A 25,301-nucleotide genomic window follows, 5' to 3' on the forward strand; every position below is an offset into this window, starting at 1 on the left:
CCCACTTTTTTACAGATTGTTTGGTTGTCACCAATTACGAAGTAGGATGCCTTTTAGCGGAGATGTTTAAAGGGTTTATGAGATTTGGGGGAATGTACTACATACTTTTACTGACACTAACATTCCCTGTCCATGCAGTCCACAGGTGACCAAGCACTGGAGGTGCTGCAGTACCTCTTATCTAATGATCTGGATGTTCCTGTGGGACACATCGTTCATACAGGGATGCTGAACCCAAAGGGTGGTTACGAGAATGACTGCAGTGTAGCCCGATTGAACAAGCGCAGGTATGTTTCATTATATCACTTCCATTCAATAAGGAGTGTCAATATACAGATATGTTCTGTGTGATATTGGACCAGCCATTGGCATGCTCAGGCATAAATGGATTGTAAAACATTAACCCTGCTTTTCTGTTTTAGCTTCTTCATGATTTCTCCCACTGATCAGCAAGTTCACTGTTGGGCCTGGCTGAAGCAACACATGCCTATTGACAGTGACCTCTTCTTGGAGGACGTGACTTGGAAGTACACTGGTAAGGCATAGGAAAGCGGACTGCAGCATGTGGGGTGTTAGTCTCATTTAAGAACTGAACTGTGTCCTATTCTTTGTCATCTAAAGCTATTTTGGTAGAAAATCCAGCTGCCACAAACTGAAAATTGGATTGGTTGTTAAATAGGAAAGAAGGGACATTTCACTTTTTCCTTAATTTCACTGTAAAAATATATATTTGTGTCGCAACATTTTTTCATTATATTCCTTTAACACACCTTCTTTCTCTTCTACCAGCTCTCAATCTGATTGGTCCACGTGCAATGGATGTCCTGTCCGAGCTATCCTACGTTCCGATGACCCCTGACCATTTCCCTTCCCTCTTTTGCAAGGTTGGTTGCCATTTAGTAACTATGAAGTTACTCTATAGCATCACATATGAACTTGTTACTTTTTTTTTATAAATGTGCACATCTGTGTATTGCCACATTTCTGTATAACTTTGTTTTAAAAAAATAACTAGTCCAGGAGTGTGGTGTGGAAGGGAGACAATGATGTAATTTAAAACTTTACGTTTCAGTTGAATAGCTTGTATAAGCATGGGCAATGCTTACCTGACATCATGACTAAATCTTCGAAATTGCATTTAATTATTTTAAATAGCATTCAGCTAAGAACAAGGCATAATATAACTGAGTGGTACAGCATAAAGTGCATGAAATCAGCATGTGGCTTCCAATTGGGTAAAGTGAACCAGTGAAGGAAATGGTCAACTTGGGTTGTGAGATAACGTAGATAGCAAGCACTTTAATTACAAGAAACTCGCACAGAGTTGTTTGATCTGTCAAAACATTCAAGCCAAGGAGGCATCCACGTTTATTCTACTCTTACTTATGAATGTAAACATATTAACATAATCTAAAAAAGAAATTGATAAAATAATTATTTAGGTCCATATTTTAGAACGGGCAAACAATGTGTCTTCCAGCTCTTTCTGTACTGGCAAGCACTTGATTAGTAGACACAAGGAGATGATGGACGGTGCGTTGAAACTTTTCAGACACTCACCCACAGTCACAGATCTGGGTTGAATCCATCATCGTTCTTAAGCTCACTTCGTCACCCCAGTTCAGATACAGCTATATGCAAATCTGTCTTGGCCCTGTGCCTCATGGGAACAGTCCAGACCGAACTTCTCGGGCTGGACTGTTCCAATGAGACACTGGGGCAAGACTGATTTGCATATAACTGTGTCTGAACCGAGGTGGCGAAGTGAGCTAAAGTACGATGATGTATTCAACCTAGATCTGTGACTGGGGGTGAGTGTCTGAAATGTTTCAGCAGTCTGTCCATCATCTCCTTGTGTTTGCTTTGTTCGCCCTAAGTTGGCAGGGAATGCCCAGACGTGGGTACCTTACTCACTTTGCCATTAGATTCAAGCTAGCCTGGCTGATGAGGGGTGCTACCCTGAAACCGGTCCCAGGATGCTTCTTTCCGGTCCAGGGAAGACCTCATCTCCTTGTGTTTGCTAAGCACTTGAGGAGTGTCAGACTACAAACTGTTTCACTCTCAAGAAGAACTGTAACCAAATGAAGTTCCATGAGACTTGGGAACAACACACATTCCCTTTCCCCTGAAGGGCAGAATAATAATCATCTCATTAAAAAGATCAGGCTCTGCAAAAAATAAAAATTGATGGGTGGAATGACTGAACTATTTTCAGCCACTGGTAATTACTCTGGGCTTTATTCCACTCCTGTCAGTTTTTGCTGCCTTTGCCACTCTGCACAGAGACCAACCATGTGTAAATCAGCCTTAATAATGCTCTAATAAGAATAGTATTGCCTGCCCTGCCAGGCCATGTCCCCTCCAAATGAGAGCACACAGAATTCTAGACCAGCTTACTCCTTGCAGAACTTTGAAAGTCACAGAGTGCAGCCTTAGTCAAATGCGTATTCTCATCGCCCATTAAGGCAGGTTACTGAGAATGCTTACAATCTGCTGGGAGGGCAAAACACATTATAGGATTTTAGTAGAATCGGTCTGCTACATCTAGAGTACATGTACAATTCCAGAATTGAGCCCTATATCTACAGCTGGCTTATAACTAATACATAGCGACAAAGATATGAACCATAGATTGATCCAATGTGGATGAAAGTAGAACACAATCTTGGTAGAACCTAGTGAATGTCTGCATCTGGACTTAACCACAGCAGCATCAGAAATTGCATGTTGTTATCGTGTCCAAGAAGATCATTGTAACACAAGTTTCATTAATATTAATTCTAGCTAGTACTATACCAACTGGCATTCAGTTTGGCTCAAAATACTTTATTTAAATGTACTGCATATATGAAGTATCTCATGCAGCTGTGATCCACCTCAGAGTCTTTCCATTAGTAGAGAGGGGTGAATACAAACTCAGAAGAAGAATGTGAGGAAGTAAGCAATTGCAGTTCAAATATATGAAAAGACCTAATGACCTGTAAATTAGTTGAGTGCTAACTGTGATGTGTCTGAGTAGCAGAACCAGTCTGAGACATTTGAGCATCCTTTGATGTACAGAGCATCCAGTGGAAGAGTACCAAAGAGCCTATGTCTCTGGTATGTTTTTAGTCATAGGCTAGACAGAAGACAGAAGCCTTGCATTTCTCTGTGCTTAATGATGAGAATGTTCATAGAGGGTAGTGCAATATCATGCTTGAATTTTAGGACCATGCTAATGAAAGGGGCAAGGGTTAAAAAGGTTTAGGTCGATGAATCTCACGTTGAAGCTGAATAGGACACTTTACCCCCCATTTTTACTCTGCATGCCATTACCCCACATTTTTTACTCTGCATTAACTTTTAAAACCCAGGGCTTTACAACGCAATCCGTTGCAATACATTCCCCATTCCAACGCAATTACTATCCTAACTCCGGGGGGGGGCGTTACTTTGGGGAGTGCGTTGTAACAGTTTTGGGGTGTAAAGCCCTGCTTTGTAAAAGTTAATGCAGAGTAAAGAATATGGGGTAATGGCATGCGGGGTGAAGGATGTTTCCCGTTGTAGGTGTTAGTTTGTGGGACGGATGTTTAAAGTATGAGAGAATCTTCTCAAAAAAAAAAAAATTATCAGGGTGAAACAGAGGGGTAGGCAAACTCGTTTTGCTGTCTTGCCTGGTCCTTAAAGAGCACACTATGTTAGATGCATGTGTGGCTGTAGATACACTTGCTTTGCATACTCCTGCCATCTAGTGTTGGGTCCTTATGTGCGCCAGTTGTTTTTCTTAGAGGATGTCTTTTGAGTCATGAGTATATTGACTCCTCCTCTTCCTGGTACTGTGCATGGTCATCTGTTTCACTGATTCTTTTCTTTCCACCGTCTGGTTCAGACCTGTGCTCCAGTTTGATACCATCGCAGTGCTCTTTTTCCCTCTGTCGATATTGCATTTCGATCACGTCACCCATACTCTCAGTCTCGGTGGATATTTGGTTGCTTTGCTTGGGTGGGGTCCAGGTCGACCGCAGTCACTCCTAGGCCTCGCTCTTCAGGGACTACTCCCCTCTCTGTTGCGTCTCTCCACCATGTATCGACAGTGATGGAACAGACGCCTTTCAAATATTGCCCTCGCTGACACGTGTAATATGCTTGGACTGGGCTGCGAGAATGCCTCTTTTTTGCATGTGGCATGGGGCTGCCCTAAACTAGAGGAATATTGGTCGAGCACTTTCACTGTAAATGTATGTAAATGTAAATGTAATGTAAATGTATAGGCATTTATATAGCGCACTACTTACCCGGAGGGTCCCAAGGCGCTTCGACCGCTGCGAAACCCTTCCTGGCTTCCCTGAGAGATGGTCCCTTAATGGGTATCTCCAGGGTGAGACCAGGCATCCCCGGCGGTCTGGTGGGGCCGTTAGTGAAGATGAGGCAAGCTAATGCCCAGAGTTGCCGAGTGTGATCGCTGATCAGAGTGGGCACCGAGGCGAGAGAATTATCGAGTCCGCTGACCCTGGTCCAGAAACCTGCCGCGCCGGGATTCGAACCCTGGTCCCGGGCCGTCCTCTGCTCTCGGGTCTGCCGCCTCTAACCAGTGAGCCACACTACTTCACTGCCATTAATCAAATACTTCACAGAACCGATGCGCCATCTCCGCTCCTGGGGCTGCTGGGATATGTTCCGGACACCTTACCCAAACATAGGAAGTTACAGCGTTACTGCTCCTTTATGCCAAGAGACAGGTGGCGGTGCACTGGGGTCGTCGTGCAGTGCCTACATTTGATGCATGGGTGAGGGATGTGACATACGGTAACACGCAACTCGAGCACTATTGGGAAACGATGCCCACTGCTTCCCGGCCTAGGGACATCTGGGAGCCTTTCACGCAGTGGTCACGGGAGCGCGCAATCTCCCCTGACTCTGTGCAGTCGCTAGCAGGAGAGATCTCTGACGATATGGGCTGACATCTTTTATCATGTACTTGTGCTCATCTGCAGTGCTAGGACCTGAGCATGACTGTAATCCATGGGCACACGTTGGGGGCGGTGGAGCCATGCTTATGTCTTTGTGCCTGTGAATCTGAATGCTTTGCTGTGTCTCTCCCTTGGCCTGGTGGCCCCATGTATGATTTTGCTCCTCCCCTTTTTCCAGACTGTCGTGGACTGTCTTTTTAACGTAGTTCCTGCTGCTGCCTAACCATCTGCTGTGCGGCACCTTGCCCGGAGGCACAGATCCTCAATACCAGAGACATTATGCCCATTTGATGCTTTTCCTCTGCACCAGAGTTGGTTCTGTTGTTGTTTTTGGGGGGGGGGAAAGGGTTTGAAGACAATGGTTGATCCGCACTGTTTGCTCTTTGAACTGTAATGCCTATATACCTGCACTGTTGCTTCGTTTCTTCACTTCCTCCGATGGTACGATACATGTCTATTGACCCCAAAAATGTAAGACACATTGATTTCCTACTGTTGCACATGCTCACTGTCTACACATCTAAGCCATGAATAATGATATTGCACTGTGTACCGTTTGTTATGACACCTTGGACATTGTGAAATTTGCTCTGATAGCAGCCAGCCTCAGGGATGTCGGCGTGACGCTGTGTAACCTTGCAAGTCTCAAATAAACGTCTTACACCAAAAAAAAAAAAATATGCTTGGACTGGCTTCCATCAGGTCTGAAATTTAAGACTCCTGCCAAACTCAAAAAAGCATCCTTTGACCTCCTGCCGCTCCTTCCATTCCAAGAAGACTCTACGTGACCGTTGGGTAGGCCATTTCAAGATGTCGCTCGGGAGCTGTGACGACACCCCAGACCTCTTATGTCTGAGTACTTCGAGGGTTACCTCATCAGCAACCATTGGCTGCAGATGAAGAGGCTTTATCTTCCAAGGAAAGCTCTGATCTGGAGATCAAGGATCTTACACCAACCCAACAGTCCGTTATTACGGCACTCCGAATCCTTCATCGCCACTCTCAATCCGAGCACCCTTTGCCAAAGGGCACACAGTAACTCTGGAGCACAAGAGACCAGCCTTTCGGCCACCACTGCCTTCTGGCCATGGTTGGCACCGACAGACCACATGAGACGCTCTGCCCAGCTCTGGTTCAGCTCCAGAGAAACCTTTGAGACCATCTGCTTTGACACTGACTACTCTGACACCGGCACCGACACCGAGCCGAACCTCCGTGCTGAACACTTCTGCCTCAGAACCAACCAAAACCTCTGTACCAAAACCACCCTTGGTGCTGAAAACTTTGCCATCAACCAGCAGGACCGACGACGGTGCTGGTGTGGTCGAACAGATTCTCTACAGACTGCAGGAGATCAACACAAGGCAGAAACACCTGGTCATCCACCTCCGTAAAGGGCTGGATCCTTGCCTGCCCTTCAGGGAATTCTGCTGTTTCACCCTCAAAATGCCAGCTGTCCTTCGAGGAGGCGCTAGATATTCCGATTCCACTAAAGTAGTTCAGGAAGGCGTATAAGGCTACCACCCCCTGACCCCACGCACAACCATCCTTCACCATGTTCCCCATCTTTCACCTTCTTCACCTGTTTCTCCAGGAGACCCTCTTGACATCACACCTTGTGTCTCCTTACTCTGACATGTGTGGGCATGGGGGAGAGCACAGCACATTTGAACCCCCTCTGCAGTATAACCTATGGGACTCCTATGATGGTGACCCACCGGGGGACACAGACCTTACCCTTACACTGCCCATCCATCCCCTCTTCCATGACCTATCAGGAACGCATTGGTAGGGCATCCGTACTCTATAAGGTATATCTTCATTCAGAGGCCCTAAAAAAGAGAACTTACTTTTTAAAACCTTCTCCTCCACCTGCTGCTCTACTTAGTACCTCCCCATGGTTAAGGGCATGCTACGCCAAACGCCCGACATCTTCAAGTACCCTGTGTGAGCCTGGATAATAACACCTAGAGTGGATTAGAAATATAAAGCCTCCCCTACTGAACTCATTTACATTTGTGACCAGCTCCTGCCCAAACCTCTGGTATTCACGACTGCTCGTAAGCGAGACAACTCCCAGGACTGCGGAGATGTCCAACCACCGGAAAAGGAGAGTAAGTGCATAGATGCAGCGGGCAAAATGGTGGCTGCACAATCAACCAACCAATTGAATATTGCCAATTCAATCTGCCTTCTTTTAAGATCTGAATCCGGGACGAGATGGAGGAGCTCCTCCAATACCTCCTAGAAGGCCACAGAAAGAGGGAAAATGAATTTGTCTCTGAGGGCAAGCAGATACAGAATACTACTATTTGCTGTGCTCTAGATGTGACAGACACTGCTGCCAGGGGTGTTAATTCCAGTGTTCTTCCATGCAGAGATGCCTGGCTCTATATCTCCGGCTTGGAGCTCAAAGTACACCAGAAGCAGTTGAACATGACTTTTGATGGCTAGCATCTCTTTTCCTACATTTGGACCAAATATTAGTAAAGATAAAGAGACTGCTAAGGCGATGGGTACTCTTTATACCTCTGCTCCCCGTGGCTCCTTTTGCCACACAAACCACCGTGGATGAATGAAGACCCCTTTCCCCAAACTCTCCACATCCTACCGGCGAACCCAGGGACACCAATCCTTTCCCAGGGGTTACTTTAGAGGGTCCTACAGAGGCAACTATTCTAAAAGCAGAGGTAAAGGTGGTTCCTCAAAAGGAGTTGCAGCCACCATCAAACTCTTACTTGCCTCTTCTCCCCCCTGACTACTGAACACCAGGTGGGGGTTGCCTCCAAGATTTCTTTCCCACATAGCAGATCGTCACTTCAGACCAGTTGATGTTGGATATTATCCTTCACCTCCATATGACTACACCTGGCCACTGTGGCTGCCAACCTTCAAAATAGACAACGCATCTCTCTCCGCAGGATTCCGGTCATTAAAGCTTTCATGGAGGGTCTCAATAGGGTCATCTTCCTCTGGTCCCACTGGTGTTGGCATGGAATCTCAACATTGTACTGAAAAGACTCATGGGCTCTCCATTTGAGCCCCTCCACTCCTGCCGCCTTCAGTTCCTCTCTTGAAAGGTGGAATTTCTAGTTGCTGTCACTTTACTAAGGCATGTCAGTGAGCTACAGGCATTGGCCCTGGAATAACCCTTATTCCAAGTTCCTAGGGATAGGGTTGTCCTACACACTACCCCCAAATTCATCCCAAGGTTGTCTCTCGCTTCCACCTTAACCAGTCCATTGAACTTCCTGTCTTTTTTCCCACAACATGATTCAGTTGCGAATCGGGCTATCCATACTTTAGATGTAAAACGAGTTCTCATGTACTACGTTGACTGTGCCAAACCATTTAGGAAGACGCAACAACTCTTTATTGCTTTTTCCAAACCCCATAAACTGAATTCTCTGGTCAAGTCATGCATTGCCAGATGGATCGTTGGATGCATCTAGACATTCTATGGTAAAGCTAAGAGGACGCTACCCATTTCTTCTAGAGCCCCCTCCATTCGGAAGAAAGCAGCCTCTGTGGCCTTCCTGGGGAACATCCCAATAGCTGACATCTTCAAAGTAGCTACTTGATCTATGCTACATACTTTAACAAAACTTTTCTGTGTGGATGAACTAGCCGCTAACAAGCTAATGTTGGTCAGGCAATGCTCCATACTCCATTTCAATCTGCTGCAACACCCTTAAGCTTGCCACTGCTTTTTGAGAACACTGCCTTACAGTCTGTGCACAGTATGTGTATCTACAGACGCGCAGGCTTCGAACGAAAAACTTTACTTACTCTGTGATCATCTGTTAATGGCATGTAGTGCTGTAAATTCACATGCGACCACCCTCCTTCCTAGACGGCTACAGCTGTTGCATTATACTTTACTATTTTTTTTTGCTCTTTCTCATGGACATCTCTCTATAAATCACTTCACGTTGCATCATCAACCTATGAATGTGACTCATTACAACGCGTACTAATACCAGGCGTGCCATTACAATGCAGGTATTACTACACGTTGCAATTACGACAAGCCATTACATTGCATACTTTTACCACGCATATACTTTTACCACGCATACCATTACAACACAAAGGCATGCGTGGTAAAGCTATACTCATGGTAAAAGTATGCAATGTAAGTGACACTACCCTGCCCTGCCCTAAACACTAATTTAGTACCCCTCCACAACCCTCCCTGACCCCCAAACTCTCCCTACATTAAGACTACCCAGCACAACAATTTTAAATAAGTGTGGAATCTTCAAAGGTTTGGACGGGCTGAATATATCATAATCCGTTTTGTCCCAAACTATACCATCTTGTATAGGAATGGCTGTGATGTTCACTACTCACAAGTCTCTTGCTTTACGGTGGGGTGGTTTGTGTGGTTTCAGAAGTAAGTAGCCAAAGCAGAAAGGTCTTGTACTTGTTCTTTGAAAGTTCTTTTTCCTGGCGTCGTTTCAGGTTCGCTGGGATCCTCAGAAAACTTATCAAAGTTAATGAAATAGCCAGAGGCAGTTCTGCCAACAGTTGGAATCGCATCAGGATTCGTTGTAATCGCTGAAACCAGTTGATCACGTGTTACATTGATGTAGACAGGTGTTTCAGGACAAACTGTTATTTGGGTTTCAAGAGGAATAAGTTCCATAGCATTGTTTCTTAGTCCTTCATTTCTCACTTCTGACTCTTCGAAGGTGATGAGTCTCTCAGTTTGAACCTCTTGGATAGTAGCTAGAGGAGTGCGTCTGCTACTTGGTCAGAGTCGACATGGCCTACTGCTTAGCATCGGCCACAAAGTGAGGTTTGATGAGGTCAATGGACACAAATCTTTTCTCCTTTTTTCCAGCAAGGGGCAGCATCAGTACTGTTCCTGATCCGTGGATGGCTAGGACAGGTACCGGTTGTCTGTAAGAAGGCCCAAATTCCTTCTTGTCCGCGATCTTCTCTCTGACTAGATCCCCAAGCTTTGGGATCCAGACAGGCCTTGCTGGGACAGCTGTTTTTTCCCCAGTGGTGGTTGGCTTCAGGAACACGTTGCTTTGTTTCGATATTAGTTCATTTACATCCTGTAAGACAGCCATACGATCTTTGATATCAAAAGGTTTATTTTCCACCACTGTGCCTTTACATTCAAGATCCGGAACCAACATTCTTGTTCCAAATAGGACCTCATATTGAGAGACTCTCCATAGAGAACTTCTTGGCAAGTTGTTTAATGAGCGTTGGACCCCATAAAGATGTTTGACCCACCCATCACCCAGGCCTATTACCCTAGCTGTTAAAGACTGCTTTATGTCCCGGTTTTTCCTTTCCACAACCGAATTTCCCTCAGGATGGAACGGAGAGGAGTATCGCAATGCTACGCCCAAACTGGCCATGGCTTCTTTGTAAGCTCTAGAGCTAAACGCAGGGCCCTGGTCAGAATGTAGTGTTCCAATTGAGTATGTGCTGATAAAGACTTGCAAATCTTTTATAATAGTTTGAGCGTCAGCCGAGCGCTGAGGCCACATCCATAGGAACCTTGAACACAAATCCACTGCGACCATTATATATTATAGTTTTTTTGAAGTTTTTTTTAATTAACATTTTTTCCAATACAACACAAGCACATTACATGATAATATGCACTATTTGTAGCAACCATGATATTGTTATTTCCCCATAGAAAGTTTGTGTGTGCAGCGGAAACACTAGCAGTTCACTTGTTCTCTCTGTAACGTGTGCTGCCATTATATATTATAGTTAACATCCCTTTTCAAGGGACCGCAGTGGTCCAGGTAAACACAAGCTAATGGTTTATCTGAAATTAACAGGGGCGTCTGCACAGGACGTTTTATTGTAGAGACTTTCATCTGTTGGCATATTTCACATTCCAATACATAGTTTTTGGTCTGTTTCCTAATGCCGGGCAACCAATATCTCTGTTTTAATAACGATACTGTGGCGGAAACACCTGCATGGGCACAGGCTATCCCTTCATGTGCTGCTAGGATTAGTCCTAATCTACGTTCCATGTTTGGAATTACCCTATTCCCCACTCCAGGGATTGGAGCAAATGGAACGTTGTTCACATCAATTATATACGTGTATTTGAGTGGAAACTTTTTAGGTAAGGTTGCACCACTGCCTTTGCTTGAAGCATTGACAGCCAATAATACCTCACTGTCTATTCTCGTTTTTGAACGAGTGATCACAGCTACGAAAGCCGTTTGCACAGCCCCCTTCACGGCTTCGTCAGCCAATTAATTTCCTGCAACTTGAACGCCATCACGTTTATGACTCAGCGTATGTATCACGTGAGTGTTTTGTAGTCCGTCTCGCAACTGAACTACTTGTTTCCAAAGTGTTTTATGCTTGATTGTGCCACCTTTTGCATCTTTGAAACCATTTTGAAGCCAATTCCGGCAAATATTCATTGTATGATTGAACACAGTAACCATTTTGAAGCCAATTCCGGCAAATATTCATTGTATGATTGAACACAGTAAAAAGAATCACACACTATTAAGTGTGGGGAATTCGCGATCCATATTTTCAAGTGCCAATTTGAATGCTTGTAGTTCCGCTCGCTGAGCTGTATAATCTCCTAGAGACTGAGTTTTTGTGACCATCGGACGGAATTTATCTTTGCGCATGCGACCTTTAACAATCGCGCATGCTGCACTATAAGCTTGCTTCTTTCCGTAGCGGGTTGTGCTGATCCGTCAGTATAAATTATAAATTCGTACTGATCAAGAGGGAGAATCTCAACAGGCAGAGGGCATTCGTGTTCATATTGCAGGAATGCTTGTCTTTTTAAATAAGGATCAAAAACATATTCAACACCTTTTGCAGCAAGAGAATTAACTCATTGTATCTATTTTGGACGTAAACTTTTGCATTTAGAATGCTCGCTTTTTTAACTGCCTCTAAGGCTGGTACTGGAGTCATGACAATTATGCGTTTTCCCTGAGTTTGAGCTCTTTCTTTTGCTACAGCGGTTTGAAATGCTGTCAGAATTTTTTCTGTTGAAGTGAAGCTCATTTCCGCTTGTGTATACAAATGTGTTTTGTATGCAATTGGCCCGAAATAATTTGGATCACTAGAGTGCGTACGTTTACGCGTGTTTGCAGTGCAGTGCTTAATTTGTGTTGGTGCTTTCCGGTGCTCAGCACCGGCACTTAATTGCCAGCACCGGGGCTTATGACTGTCTACCACATGGTAGTGGTGTCAGCCAATTTGGGTACGAGCACAACAACTTCTGTTTGTTATTTCAATTTTAATTTCCAGTTATTAGTATTTGCCTCCAAAGCCATTCTTAAAGTATTCGGGGCCTGTAATAGTATGAATTGTCACACTTTTAAGAGTGTGATGATTAGTAGTATGCTGGTGTTGTCATTGGCAGTGCTGCTAGGGGAAATGGATGGTGCTAGCTTTTGTGTCCTCCTGTCGAGAGCCCCGGCACTAAGTATTTTACAACTTAAGCACTGCATGTTTGTAAGTGATTTGTTGCTAACATGTCACCTTGAAGTGAAAGCAATATTTCTGTGTGTTCTTGTGTCCAATTTTTTATTTTAAAATCAGATTTGATTCATTCGTAGAGAGGTTTAACCCTTTCTGCATAATTTAGAATGTAAGTTCTTCCAAAATTCAGGAAACCTAGAACCGACTGTAAAGTTTTCAGCGTTTTTGGAGGTTGGAGCAGCGCACACTCTTCTGAGAAGTTGACTGCCAGGCTTTCCCCTTCACTTGAAAGCTCATATCCTAGGAAAAGGACATTGAGATGGGCAATTCTTGATTTTTTTTTAAATTGAATTTGTAACCCTCAGAGGCGAAGCCCAGTATAGTGGTATTCACCCTGTTCAAGTGCCTACCCAGGTCATCGTCTGTCAGATAGATGTCATCGACATATGACAATGCCTCGTCATCATACATTTGTAGTAACTCTGTTACTCTTGCTGAGAATAACCCCGAGCTGTTCTTGAACCCTTGTGGGAGTCGACAAAAGTGACGATGGGTCCCCATTATTAAGAAAGCTGTCAAATACCTACTTTCAGGTGCTATGTTTTGACAAAAGAAACCATTTGAAATGTCTAATGTGGTTTTATATTTTTTACGCACAATGTTATTCATTAATGCTGTACTATGTGCATTTTGCACTGCAAATGTTTTTGAACAAGAGTTCAGGTGTCTGTAATCAAAACTAGACAATGTGTTTTCAGGTTTGGAAACAGGAAACAAAGGATTGTTCATTGAGGAGGTGCATGTTTCAATCACCCCTTGGTATTCAAGTTGATCTAACATCTCCCTGACCTGTTTTTTAGCTTCTTGCTTAATTGGATACTGTCTTTGTGCAGTTGGTTGATATTTTTAACTGGATTTGTGGGGAGGGGAGTCCTCATCCCATCCTACATGATTTTTGTATAATGCACGGGCCTGGGCAGCTGCCCATTTCCTGGCATAAGTGTATTTTAAATGTTCTGGAACATGGTTGGAGAAGGCTGACATAATAATGTCTTCGCCATGTGGGCACTCCCTGACAACATCTGGTGGCCAGTCCTGTTCTGCTAGAAGTATATCATAACCCATTGAAAGTGTCTCCCAAAAGAGTGCTTTCACTTTTCTTGGTATGTTTCCCTTCATCCGGAGTGTTATTTCATATAACCTTTGTGGATAACGACCTTAGTGTCTACAGTCTCAACTGTGATGTGCTCATTCAAGTCCACTATCTCCAGAGGTTCCTTCAGGTTCTGGTGAACTATTGTTACTTCTGCTGCACTGTCCAGCATTGTCTGAGCCCATTCTCCATTCTTGAGTTGTGTTCTCAGAATTCTCGGCATGTCTGATCTTCAGACCTGCTATTTTTTTCTTGGTGAATTGAGGTTTTGGTTTGTTTTTCTGAACGTGTTGATCGTCTTTGGACTTCACGCGTTCTTCTTTTTGATCTGACAAGCCTCTTCTTTTGGATGTCTGTGACGATATCTGAAAGTTACGTGAGGAACGTGTATCAGTATCTTGATACCTGTCAGGTTTTCTCAAATTATCCTTATTCCTGAGGTTATACCTCCTGTCAGAGGGCTCCTTTTGAGGAGACCTACCTCGGGAATGAGAACGTTTCTCTTTTAATGTTGTTTATTTTCCCACTTCTTTTTAGAAGATTTAGGATTTTGTTTAATAGAGTCCTTCTCAGGAACTCCAGACAGTTGTGGTTTCAAAGGTTTTCCACCCAAACTGTCTCTGCCTAATTCTTCATAGGATTTTTCTATTAATCTGGATAGTTCTTGTTGATGTTCTGTTGCATCAAATTCCCTTAAGCGTTGATGGATCGCCACTGATGCTGCCTCCCCTTTAATATTAGATAATATTATTGTTGAGACCTGCTCAAAGTTTTTCAGTAATGTCATACCTAAATTCAAAGCAGGCTCTGCCCCATATTCGTTTTGAATTTGTTTCAGGACATCAGGTATTACAGCAATAGTCGGATCACCATGTGTTTTAGTATAGATGGCAGCAAAGACTGTGCCTCAAGTGGTGCAGTCTTCCAGATGTGGTGTGATCCCCATTGGTAAACAGATTGTTAGGATTCTGTGTTTCTCATAAGGGCTAGTATTAGGAAATACTGCTTCGATTTGAGTAATTTTCTGAGCTATCCAGAATAGAATTTGTTCACGTTTTGTGGTCATTTTACCCATGACTTGGTGTAAAGTCTGTGGAGTCATTTTTTGTGTATTCCCCTGGTGAGGGGTTTGATTTGCAATGGTTATTGGTGGTTGGACTGTAAAAGTACGCATGACATATTGGACTAATTGTCTGTAAATTTGTATTATCTATTTGAGTTGAGTGAGTAATTCCTCGTCTGACATTGCTTCAATGTCAGGATGAGGTGTGTAGCCGGCTAAAATTGGCCATGTTGCTCCTGGTCTACCTAGTGGACTGAGCCTGGTAATATGATTATAATGTTTTAGGGCGCCTTTAAACCAGAGATTATGCTCCTGGTATGTGAGTGGAATTTCAATATCCTCGAAAGGAATATATTCCTCAGGTGGTTCATCTTCTTTGTAGAAGTGAAACACTTTTGTTACTGGATTTGATTCTGGAAATACTATCCATGAATAGAATACCTCTGTCTGAAAAGATTCATGTGCCTCTATCACGAAAACTGCTCTACTACCTCTTGGTGTTAGGCTATGTTTTATAAGTTTTAGAGTGATGGTTCTCCTTAAATTTGGAAGGATGTTTATAACATCCTCATCAGTTTCATTAAAACCTGTATGATTAAAAGCTGGTGCGACTGGGTCAGCCGTAGCTTCACCGTTTTCGGTGTTATTGCCCCCGTTAAGGGACATTGTTTTTGAAAAATGCAGAACAAGTTTCAAGGTAACAAAGATAAGTTGCACAATATTTTGGAACACTGTATCCTTCAACGTTGAACAAACCAAACAGCTAATACATAGGATTTTCGTCCTACTCTGCTATGGCGGATATTATCCCTACCCACTCCAGACGTCTTATGGAGTATTATGAGTAGGGGTCTCTGAGAAAAGCACAACTGAATTACTTCAGTATCTAGCGTTAAATTGGTGCCTTTCCAAATCGTTGGGCGCCATGTAGTGTATTACCTATTTCCCTTATAGGCTCTGCACATTGGAATAATATACACTATAGTTTTTGCATAGGACTGAGGTCAGTATGCCTCTATCAAGTATATTAAACTTAATTACTTTGTGTGCCAGCTAACTCGGAGGTCACGAGAAACTTCTCAAATGAACAAGAAGGGAGTAGTTTCTGACAACCGCATAAACATGACAACTTTTGTTTCCCTTAGAATCGGAACAGTCTCAGAATCGTGGAAACACTAACAGTTTCACTTAGTCAATCGTGCACGCTTAGTTTCTTCAGAGTTACACAGAATTAGATAGACGAGCGTTTCAATAAAAGGATTTATTGAACAGTCTTATTTCTTGTGCAAGAGATATGAGCTGTTACAATCGCAAAACAGTATGCGAAATATATGTACATCGAGAACAGTTAGAAGAAGTAATACTGCAATAGCATGGTCTTTTTAGCTATGACATATATTCATATATACATACATAAATAACACAGGCTAAAATATGGATACTCGTCTGATGCTTGTAAATAGTTCAACCCCAGTGTACCTAACCTAAGTGTAGTATGAGGCAAGAAGTAGGTGCTGTTTTCTATAGCATGATAAATACTAAGTTTATATTACGTTTGTATGCCAAGAGTCCCTCTAGGCTCTAGTCGGCTCCATACCTTAGAATGAGAGCGGTTGGAATCTCTTTCCCGAATTTCAAACTCTAACACCCCTCGAAGGGAGTCGGAACACTGGAAGCTGGATTCTCTGCAAGCAGGGAGGACAGTGTCTGGTCAGTGCGTCAGGCTGAGATCCGACTCCTCCTGGAGTTGTGGTTTCTTCCGAACTTGCTGAGGCGAACCGTGCATCCAAGTTGAGCCGTGCCGTGGTTTGCCTTGGTAAGGGAAGGTGTATATATATATATATATACCTGGTAGGTGGCTAGGAATGTTAGCATTGACGTAAAGTCGGGCAGAGGAAGACGTCCTGAATGAACCCCTAAGGAATAGTAGTTCATGCATAATAAATGAGTTCTTGGAGAAATCAATAATCCAAGCAGGGAAAATCCCAAGGGTTTAAGGGTCTGGTTTCTAAGAACTTGTTGTGACGTGGGATGGACAGATGTAGGTGACCATGCCTGTATTTGGATAGCATGGCTAATGCCTAAATGAGGCCTGGGATTCTATACCTAAATAAGGACAATGTGAGTTGTGCCTATATAAGAACATGATTCAGGTAACCTATGTACGGGTATCTAAATCGAAACACAACACTACTAGAACGCAAAGCACCGCGCTCTGCACAGCATCTGCACTGACTCATCCCCCTTGCGGTCTCAGAAGAAAATCTACCCCGGCCCCTGGCCTTGCATTTCCAGCACCCCCACCAAAGCCGCTGACAGCGCTCCTCCCGGACCTGGGCTCTACAGCCACATAAAGACAGACAGTGCTGGTGGCCGGGGAGTGGCACCTGGCTCCCTAAATATCTAGGGTCCCCCTTTTCCCGCTGGCTGCCACCCCGCAAGCTGTTGCAGGTGGCTAAAGGCTGCGGGCCCAACCCCAATATGGGGCTAACCCGGCCCAACCTGAGAACGCCGAGACGTCCTGTGCATACTGGACCAGTCCATCCAACACCCTGGAAACCAACACTGCAACAGGCTGCCTTCTCAGAGAGCTGGATAAGCCCTCATCGCCCAGCCCCGTAACAGCTCCCTCTCCAATACTTGGCACTTGCTTACCGATGCCTACCTCTGTGCAGAGACTGTACCTGGTGGTGCCCATACCCATTGGAGGCAGCAGGGCCCCCCTAAGGTCTAGGTGTTCGTACTCGCTACCCTTGCTGAAGCTTTCAAGTACACAGGTCTGAGGTGTCTCCTCCAGCACAGAACTGTCTCTATCTATAAACAGCGAACCCTTGAGCTGAAAGTCCTAGAGCTTGAGGAATTGTACAAATTCACTGGGGCCCCACAGGTTTGGAGAAAGCTGGAACAAACACACTTGCTCCTCAAACGATAAAATTTAAACAGAGCAGGACACGCCTTAGTCAGTCTAAAGCACAAGTTCTACCTTGGCAGCAATTGTTGCGGATGACTGCTACTGCATTGCTTGCAGGCCAAGATTCATTCTGGGTCCATCCAAGTGGTTCACCCAACCCAGATCACAGAGGTGTGTTAAGACCAACAGATCACAGACTCATTCCAAAGTTTCCATAGAACTCTACACAGAAGCAGCAGGGGCTCCCGCCCATGCCTTGGACTACCTCATAGAAGGCCCACCAATACACCCCCCTCCTTTTCTATCTCAGGCAGCTGACTCCCTGGACAAACCTATACACATTGAAGAAGGGGTCTCAGCCATAGTGCGCCTGAAGCTATTGAAGTCCCTGAGGGTGGGGGGGCTAACCCTCAAAATTTTCTAAAACCTTTTGCCAAGAACTAGCCCCGGTCCTCACTCGACTCTTTAATTCCTTCGTCACTACAGGCTCCATCACAGGTTCCATGCTCGAAGCCTTCATCTTAGTTATCCCCAAACTGGGCAAAGATCTGATGTTATGTGGGTCTCACAGGGCCATATCTCTTCTGAATATTGACGCCAAATTATTTACAAGTATATTCGCCCACCACCTCACCCCCCTCATACCAGGTCTAACCTATCCAGAGCATGCTGGTTTCATACCAGTGCGCCAATGCGTAGACGGCACTAGACACACCTACCATCTGCTTGATAAATTGTTAAGAACTCAAAAGGGTACCCTTCTCTCAATCCACGAGGAGAAGGTGTTTGATATAGTCCATTTGTGCTACCTCTTCAGGACCCGGAAGCTTTTTGGCTTTAGTGACAATTTCCGACAATGGATAAAGAGCATTTACAGCTCCCCTATGGCAGCGGTGCATGTCAATGGACTCTCAACCCAACCTTTTCCTTTCCACTGCAGCACACAACAGGTCTGCTCCCTTTCTCCCCTCCTTTTTGCCCTGTATGTGGAGCCTCTATCCCAACACATACAGGCACACCCAGATATCACTCGTATCCGGTTGGGGGCGGGCAACACCTCCTTAGCCTTTATGCTGCCAACATGATCCTGGCCATCTTGAGCCCACAGGTATCCCTCCCTGCCTTGGTCACAGAACCAGACCTTTAGAACCTTCTCTGGTTCATAGTCGACATGTAAAAATCACAAATGTTGAATCTTTCATCTCAACTCTGACTGAAAACCTCTTACATGCTCAATTTCTATTTGACGGGGCATGACTCCATCCGCATCCTCAGGAATCAAACTAGCGAATTTCATTGCCAAAACCATTTAATTTAATTACAATTTGTTGGCAGAGCAAAAACGGATGGATATTAGCAACTGGGAACGCCTGGGACTCTCCTAGCTGGAGAGAGTTACAGCCATTAAAATTACAACCTTGCCATGCATCCTTTACCTTTTCCAAGCCTTATCATTGACTCTGCCTAAACATGCACTTCGATCAATGAAAGTTGATATTAATAGGTTCTGGGGTGGGGGGGGCTCGCCTCCACAAACATCTTATATACCGCCTGACACACGAGGGAGGCTTCGCAGTGCCCGCTCTACTTTGGTACTATCTGGCCTAACAGCTATGTTTCTTAGTAGAATGGAGCAGGCTGGTCACCAAGCAATACTGGTTCTTTATGGACCAGGCAGTGGCAGGTTCCCACATTTGGAAGGAACCCAGGCTTCCTCAAAAGATAGGATAGGGATTGGACTCTACTCTTCACCGGTCGCCTCCACAAACATCTTATATACCGCCTGACACACGAGGGAGGCTTCGCAGTGCCCGCTCTACTTTGGTACTATCTGGCTTAACAGCTATGTTTCTTAGTAGAATGGAGCAGGCCGTTCACCAAGCAATACTGGTTCTTTATGGACCAGGCAGTGGCAGGTTCCCACATTTGGAAGGAACCCTGGCTTCCTCAAAAGATAGGATAGGGATTGGACTCTACTCTTCACCGGTCACAAGTTCAGTCTTCAAAGTATGGGATTCTGTGGTGACCAAAGCAGAGCTAATGTCCTTCCATTCCCCAATGACACCTATCATAAATAATCCAGATTTCACTCCAATGTTTTAACCTGATCGGTTCTGACATCAGCACGACGGTGACTGTAAGCAGAAAGGTTGCCTATTTGACACCAAAGGAGCATTCCCTTTGTCCAACAAAAAATAGACTACAGCTTGGAGGAGGCAGACCACATCCAATACCTGTAGGTCCGCCATTGGGTGATGCAGCCCTCTGTCCGGCCTCAAACAGAGACCCTTGACACCTTTTGAAAAGGTGGTTAATACTTAAGAAAAATGACAGGCAACATATCACTGAGTTTTATACCATCCTGAGCATAGGGGAGACTACCACTCACTCTGCGGGGCAGAGGAGGTGGGAACAGGAACTCAGCAGAACACTCGCCGATGAGGAATGGTCTGACATTTTCTATAAAGCCCGGCATATTGCACACAACATGTCTACTACAGAGACCGCATACAAAATAATGTCTAACTGGTATCTGACCTCAGCACTACTTGGCACTTGGAGCATTCCAAAGAATGCTGGAGGGGTTGTGGGGAGGGATGAGTTCGCTGCTCCACCTTCTATGGCACTACCACAATCTCACTCGCTTCTAGGAACAGGTCCTGGATGACATCCACTGTGCGTTCAAGACTTCTATCCCTCGGTTTCAAGCATACATAATCCTTGGGCTGCCCATTTCACCAAAGTTTCCACTCCACTCACGTCGAGGGAAGCATATGGCATTAGTTTTAGGTGCAGCACGCCAGGTGATCCTTGCTTCATGAGGAACTGACATAAGCCCTCAATACACAACTTTGTTACACAGTCTGTGGTTCATTCTGGGCATGGAAACTTTATTGTTAACAGTGGATCAGAGACAGGACGACTATGCCATAGAGGGACTTCATTTATATGCTTTCTATCTACTGAATTCAATGAACTGACCTGTTCGACCTACTTCGGCTGTTGCCCCTATCTGACCCTGCCAACGGCGATCTCCACTTATACATCTTGAGCCACCGGCCCTAATGATTGATGACCATTGACACAACAGACTCCTACCACTAACCACTTAACTACACCTGTGAAGGAATGTTATTTTTTCTTTGGGTATCTTGTGTTTTCTTATGGTTAAATGCTTCCGTACCGCTGCTGTCCCCAGGATTGTAGGCAAGAAGCTGTGTACATACACCTATCTGGTTAGAGCAGGCTGCCGGCCCCTTGGAGTGTTAGGCGTTTCGCTGTGTTAACATTTTACTGTGGCATAAATAATTTAGAATAGAGCCATAAAATAATTCAGTTCCATTGAGGGTTATTATTAAAATTGAATACAATTAAATAAGTGTAAATGATTAAAAAATGTACTTAATTACATACAGGGGGATAGTTTCTTAGGGTCAGAACAAGTTAATCATAATTTTAAATAATTTAAATTATTTATCTTTGGTTTTGGGTTCACTTATTCTTTGAATGAGGTAACCTGTTTTAATTATCTAAAGGTAGTCGTACACAAGCTGTCTCCGGAAGCTTAACTGGGTGTCTAAATATCCACTGGAGACAAAATCCTCTGACTGAACCGAGAGAGACCCATGATGCAGATCCAGTGTTGGGGTGCCCACCCCATTTGAAGCTGTTGTCCCTCTCACCTCAGAGGGCAAACCTTGTCCCTGGAAACAGTGTCCTAATGGGACCCACAGGGCTAGTAGGTCTCACATGAGGCTGCTTGAGGGCCGTGCTGAGTGAACTGAAATCTCTGAAGCCTGCAGGTAGACGAGGTGGGCAAGGAAATTGTTGATCAACCGTTTCGGTCTCCCTACTTGCAAGGGAGATGCCAGAGAGATGTGGCCCTGAGTTGATAGCAAACACAGGCAAGGGGAGAATTGACTTCTGTCAGTCAGTGTACTCCAGCAGTGCTAAACACTGAACTCTGTTCCTGCACATCCAGCCGCGGGGGTGATGGCGTACTGCCCATAAGCTGAGACCGGGTCCCCGTAGCACAACATACTGCAGCACAAACAGGTCTTACCCCTGTTATGGTACTTTTGCGGCTCTTGGGGTCCCCTTGCTCTGGAAGGTCAATTGGTGGCCTTTGAAACCAGCAAATGCCCTTAAGATTAGAGCATGGGCTGAGTGACATTTCAGAATGTCAGTTACTCAGACCACTGTTTTAGGAGGACAATGAATCAGTGACCAAAAGCTTTAAGTAGCAGTTCTCCCAGAAAATTATGGTACCAATCAGCTAATTGATTCAATCAAGAACAAGTTAACGAAGACAACACTTGATTTAGATGAGTACATTTCCTCAATTCAAGAACTACTGATCAGGAGAAATTCAGGGCGTAATACTGCCTTTGGTCGAATTTACGAAACAAGACGTTTTTCTTGTTTGTTTGACATAGTTTTAATTATTTTCAACGCTAATTGAGAGCATATCAAGCTTACGGTCAATATATGCCAGCCTCTTTTGCATGTGAAGCAGGAGTGTTTTAACGTCAGGATACTTTGTTTCCCTAGAAGCCCCCTGGGATGATGCAGCTCTGTCCAACAAGTGGACCCTGCCTGCCTGCTGCAACTTGAATGGGAGCTTGGCTTACTACAGGTCTTTTATTCCCCAATCTTGCCCATTTGAGAGAGTACCCGATTCACTGTTCGCAGTGGTTTAACCCCAGCTTCAAAGACTTCTTAGGGCTGTACCCTGTCTCTTTTTATGAGTGGGTGCACCGCCACCCAGAGGACACAGTATTTAACCACAGATCGTATATTCAAAGACGTACCCAGCAGTGCTTAAGCAGGATTCATTCACTGCTAGCACCTTTGTTCTCCTCTAGGTGGTATTATACATTCTCATCCACCTGCCAAAAGAGATTAATCAGCTCTCTTCCTTATCTCAGTATTGTAGTTCATTCGGGAAGCCATTCTAGGCAGTTCCCACCACACCAGCCCACTTCAAGAGCGGACCAAAACCATCCCTTTTTAGTAAGGTTTTAGTTTGTGTGCCTGTGTCGTCGCAGTGGGCCTCCCATGCTGAAGGCCTCACAATGCCAATGCCAATAGGTTTGAGCCCTCTGGAGGAAGTGTTCATACCTTCCTCATGGTCTGCTTATTAGTTTGGTCTGCTGTTCGCCCACAGAGGTGATTTTAATGGGGAGGGCCACTTACTTCCTCCCCCACTGCCCTACAGACTGTAGAGCTTGTGTAAACCCCCACAAGTTATCTCTTCAACACCCACCGTGGGTTTCAGTCTGCCTGGTCTGCACACATTGTTGGCACCCCATCGCTCCTTCCCTGAAGCTGACCTGAGATCGCTGCTGTCACTGGGACCACTGCTTCTCAATGCGCAGTCCCAGGTAGGGCCCAGGGTGCTCTTCAGTCATGGGTTAGCTCACATGAGCCTGTGTCAGCACCGTGTTCACTCCACCCTTTTTCACTGCTAGACAGGGCAACCTTCTTAGGTCGCCCTCTAGTACAAGGCCCTGCAAAGAATACCTCTGCCTCCACGCTTTGATGGCCAGCTGTTTCAGGGAGCCCGCTTCCTGGTCTGTCCAGGTGGTGATCCCAAGGTAGCAGATGTTTAGTGAGGTCCTGTGCCACTCAATGGCTTGGCATAAAATACACCGGGCAGAAAAAGCCTCCCATAACGCCGCCCATCTTGGCGAAAGGCACTTTCTTTAACTACTGTGGCACCATGATGCTTGCAATTGCATTCCACATCTTCTCTCAGTTGCATATAATCACCCATACCACCTTTTCTCACCTGTTACTTTAGTTGATCATGAGCAATACTTGTAGAAAGTTGTGTAGAATGGACCAGTGGTTTGCGTATGAATCCTAAAATGCACTCAAGTAGCAACAAGAAGATATATTCTACTGACTCCAACTCGCATTGTCTGTCACTTTGAATTCCTTTGTGAAAAACGTTTTTGTTGGTACACACCCACACACAGTTACAAATTCATCATTTTATGTAATTGCTTAAGGCCTGTGTAGTTGGTTGTTCTCAAACAGTATCGCTCCTATCTGTATGTTTACATAAGGGGGCTGAAGAGGCTGAAGGCATTGGCATATGTTTGGGGCACTTAATTTACTGCTAGTGGTGAGGCAGTGGTGTCAGCAGCAACAATATCCAGAAATGCGAGCAGGGTAGACTCTCTGACCCCTCAGGTGCTGCAGTGGTTGACACATAGCAGTTACCTTTGCTAGTGACGTTCCTGGAAAAGTGGATCCTGGCTTGATGGTTCTGATTGTTTTTCCCTTAAAAGATGTGACACCTCTTCATTGTGGAACTGAGCAGTATTGTGGAAGTCCCACTTCTGTACCTGAAGAGGTGCATGTGCATCCATACAGTTGCTTGCTCTGTCAGGTGGTACTATGAACCAGCATTAGAAATTGATGCTCGGAAAGCCTGCACAGAACATGGGAATGTCTGAGTGATTATCCTTCCAGTGGTGAACTTTGAGTAGCAGGGGGATTTCTTTGCTCCCTCTGGAGACACAGTAGTACCAACCGCTGTACTTGAGGTCTTAAGGTGCACCATTATTCCTTGAAATAATATTTTGGAGAGTAGTTGAAGATAACCCTGCACTGCTTCTGCTCCGATTGGAGCTAAACACCCCCTAGGAGCTAGGTCTAGTAGAAAGCTCTTTGTCAAAGACATGCTATCCTGCCCTAATGACGGGATGGGCAACTCCCAAAGAAACACCAGGGAGAAGATTATAGAAAAGGTCCACAAGTCATCCACACTAAGAAAAGAAGTGGATGCGATCCCTAGCGACTTTATGGAATCCCTTTCTCTGATGGAAACTTATAACCACAGATTCCTCACCTTTTGATTTGGATAAGTTTAAACCCTGCCGCCAATAGGATCCCTCAAGGTAACAGCCTCACACAGACCTTACTCCCTTTCCCACCTGCCCGGCTCCGGCCGCGGACAGAAAGTATAGTATGCAGTGGCAGTGGAGGGAGATCTCCGATAGAGGGAAAGCAAATACGGCTCGCACAGATTAAGGCACCTCCGCTGCAGCCTACCTGACAGCTGCTGAGTCACTTCAAAGCCCAGAGGCCCCTCCCTCAGCCCTGATTGATGGTGGCAGAGGCAAAGGCAAGCCGGGCAGGTCCCAGACTGGGGCAGGCACCACCGGTGACCCTCCTGCACCTCCGTTTACGCCGCTTTCCACCCAGATCATATCTGAACAAACTCGGTCCCAGGCAGCTTCACCCTCGCTGTAGTGGCTCCAACCTTTCTGGGAGGCTCTGGGGGGCAGCAGGAGGTTTCCTGGTTCGCGACAGCAAGCTCAGGCTGGGTTCAGGCTATCCCTGGGGGGTATCGTGTGGTCCTCAGGTTGGATGTGACAAAGGCTTGGGTGAGGCGACAGCGCTTCACAGACTCACGTCCACCATCTTGGCTGGCTCAGCCATGCCCCCTCACACTTCGCCATCTATCTTTGAATAGTTGAGCTAGCAACTCACACAATACTATATATATAGATATCTATGTATATATATATATATATATATACACATATATATATATATATATATATATATATATATATATATATATATATATATATATATATATATTCTTTCTTACCATGCTTCACGATAAAAGACGGCGCTGACTCCGTGAATCTTAATCCAAACTTATATATATACATGTGTGTGTGTTTAACAGATTAGAGACTCAACAGGGTGCAGGGACACTGGGTCTTCACGCTGTTGGGGCATGTTGGGGGCCTAGACATGGTT

The 25,301-nt window shown here is 45.0% G+C and overlaps 1 protein-coding gene across 2 annotated transcripts in view; it reads left to right on the top strand.

Moving 5' to 3' along the window:
• The window catches only part of PDPR (pyruvate dehydrogenase phosphatase regulatory subunit), an 811,642-nt gene that overhangs the window by 679,992 nt on the left and 106,349 nt on the right, over nucleotides 1-25,301 (top strand). For both annotated transcript variants that reach the window (XM_086945269.1, XM_086945270.1), the window contains exons 13-15: nucleotides 139-287; nucleotides 423-535; nucleotides 790-884. In XM_086945269.1, the coding sequence (XP_086801395.1) occupies nucleotides 139-287; nucleotides 423-535; nucleotides 790-884 (357 nt within the window). The remainder of the gene's footprint in view (nucleotides 1-138; nucleotides 288-422; nucleotides 536-789; nucleotides 885-25,301) is intronic.

Source organism: Lissotriton vulgaris, chromosome 12 (genome assembly GCF_964263255.1).
Source record: "Lissotriton vulgaris chromosome 12, aLisVul1.2, whole genome shotgun sequence".
Lineage (NCBI taxonomy): Eukaryota > Metazoa > Chordata > Amphibia > Caudata > Salamandridae > Lissotriton > Lissotriton vulgaris.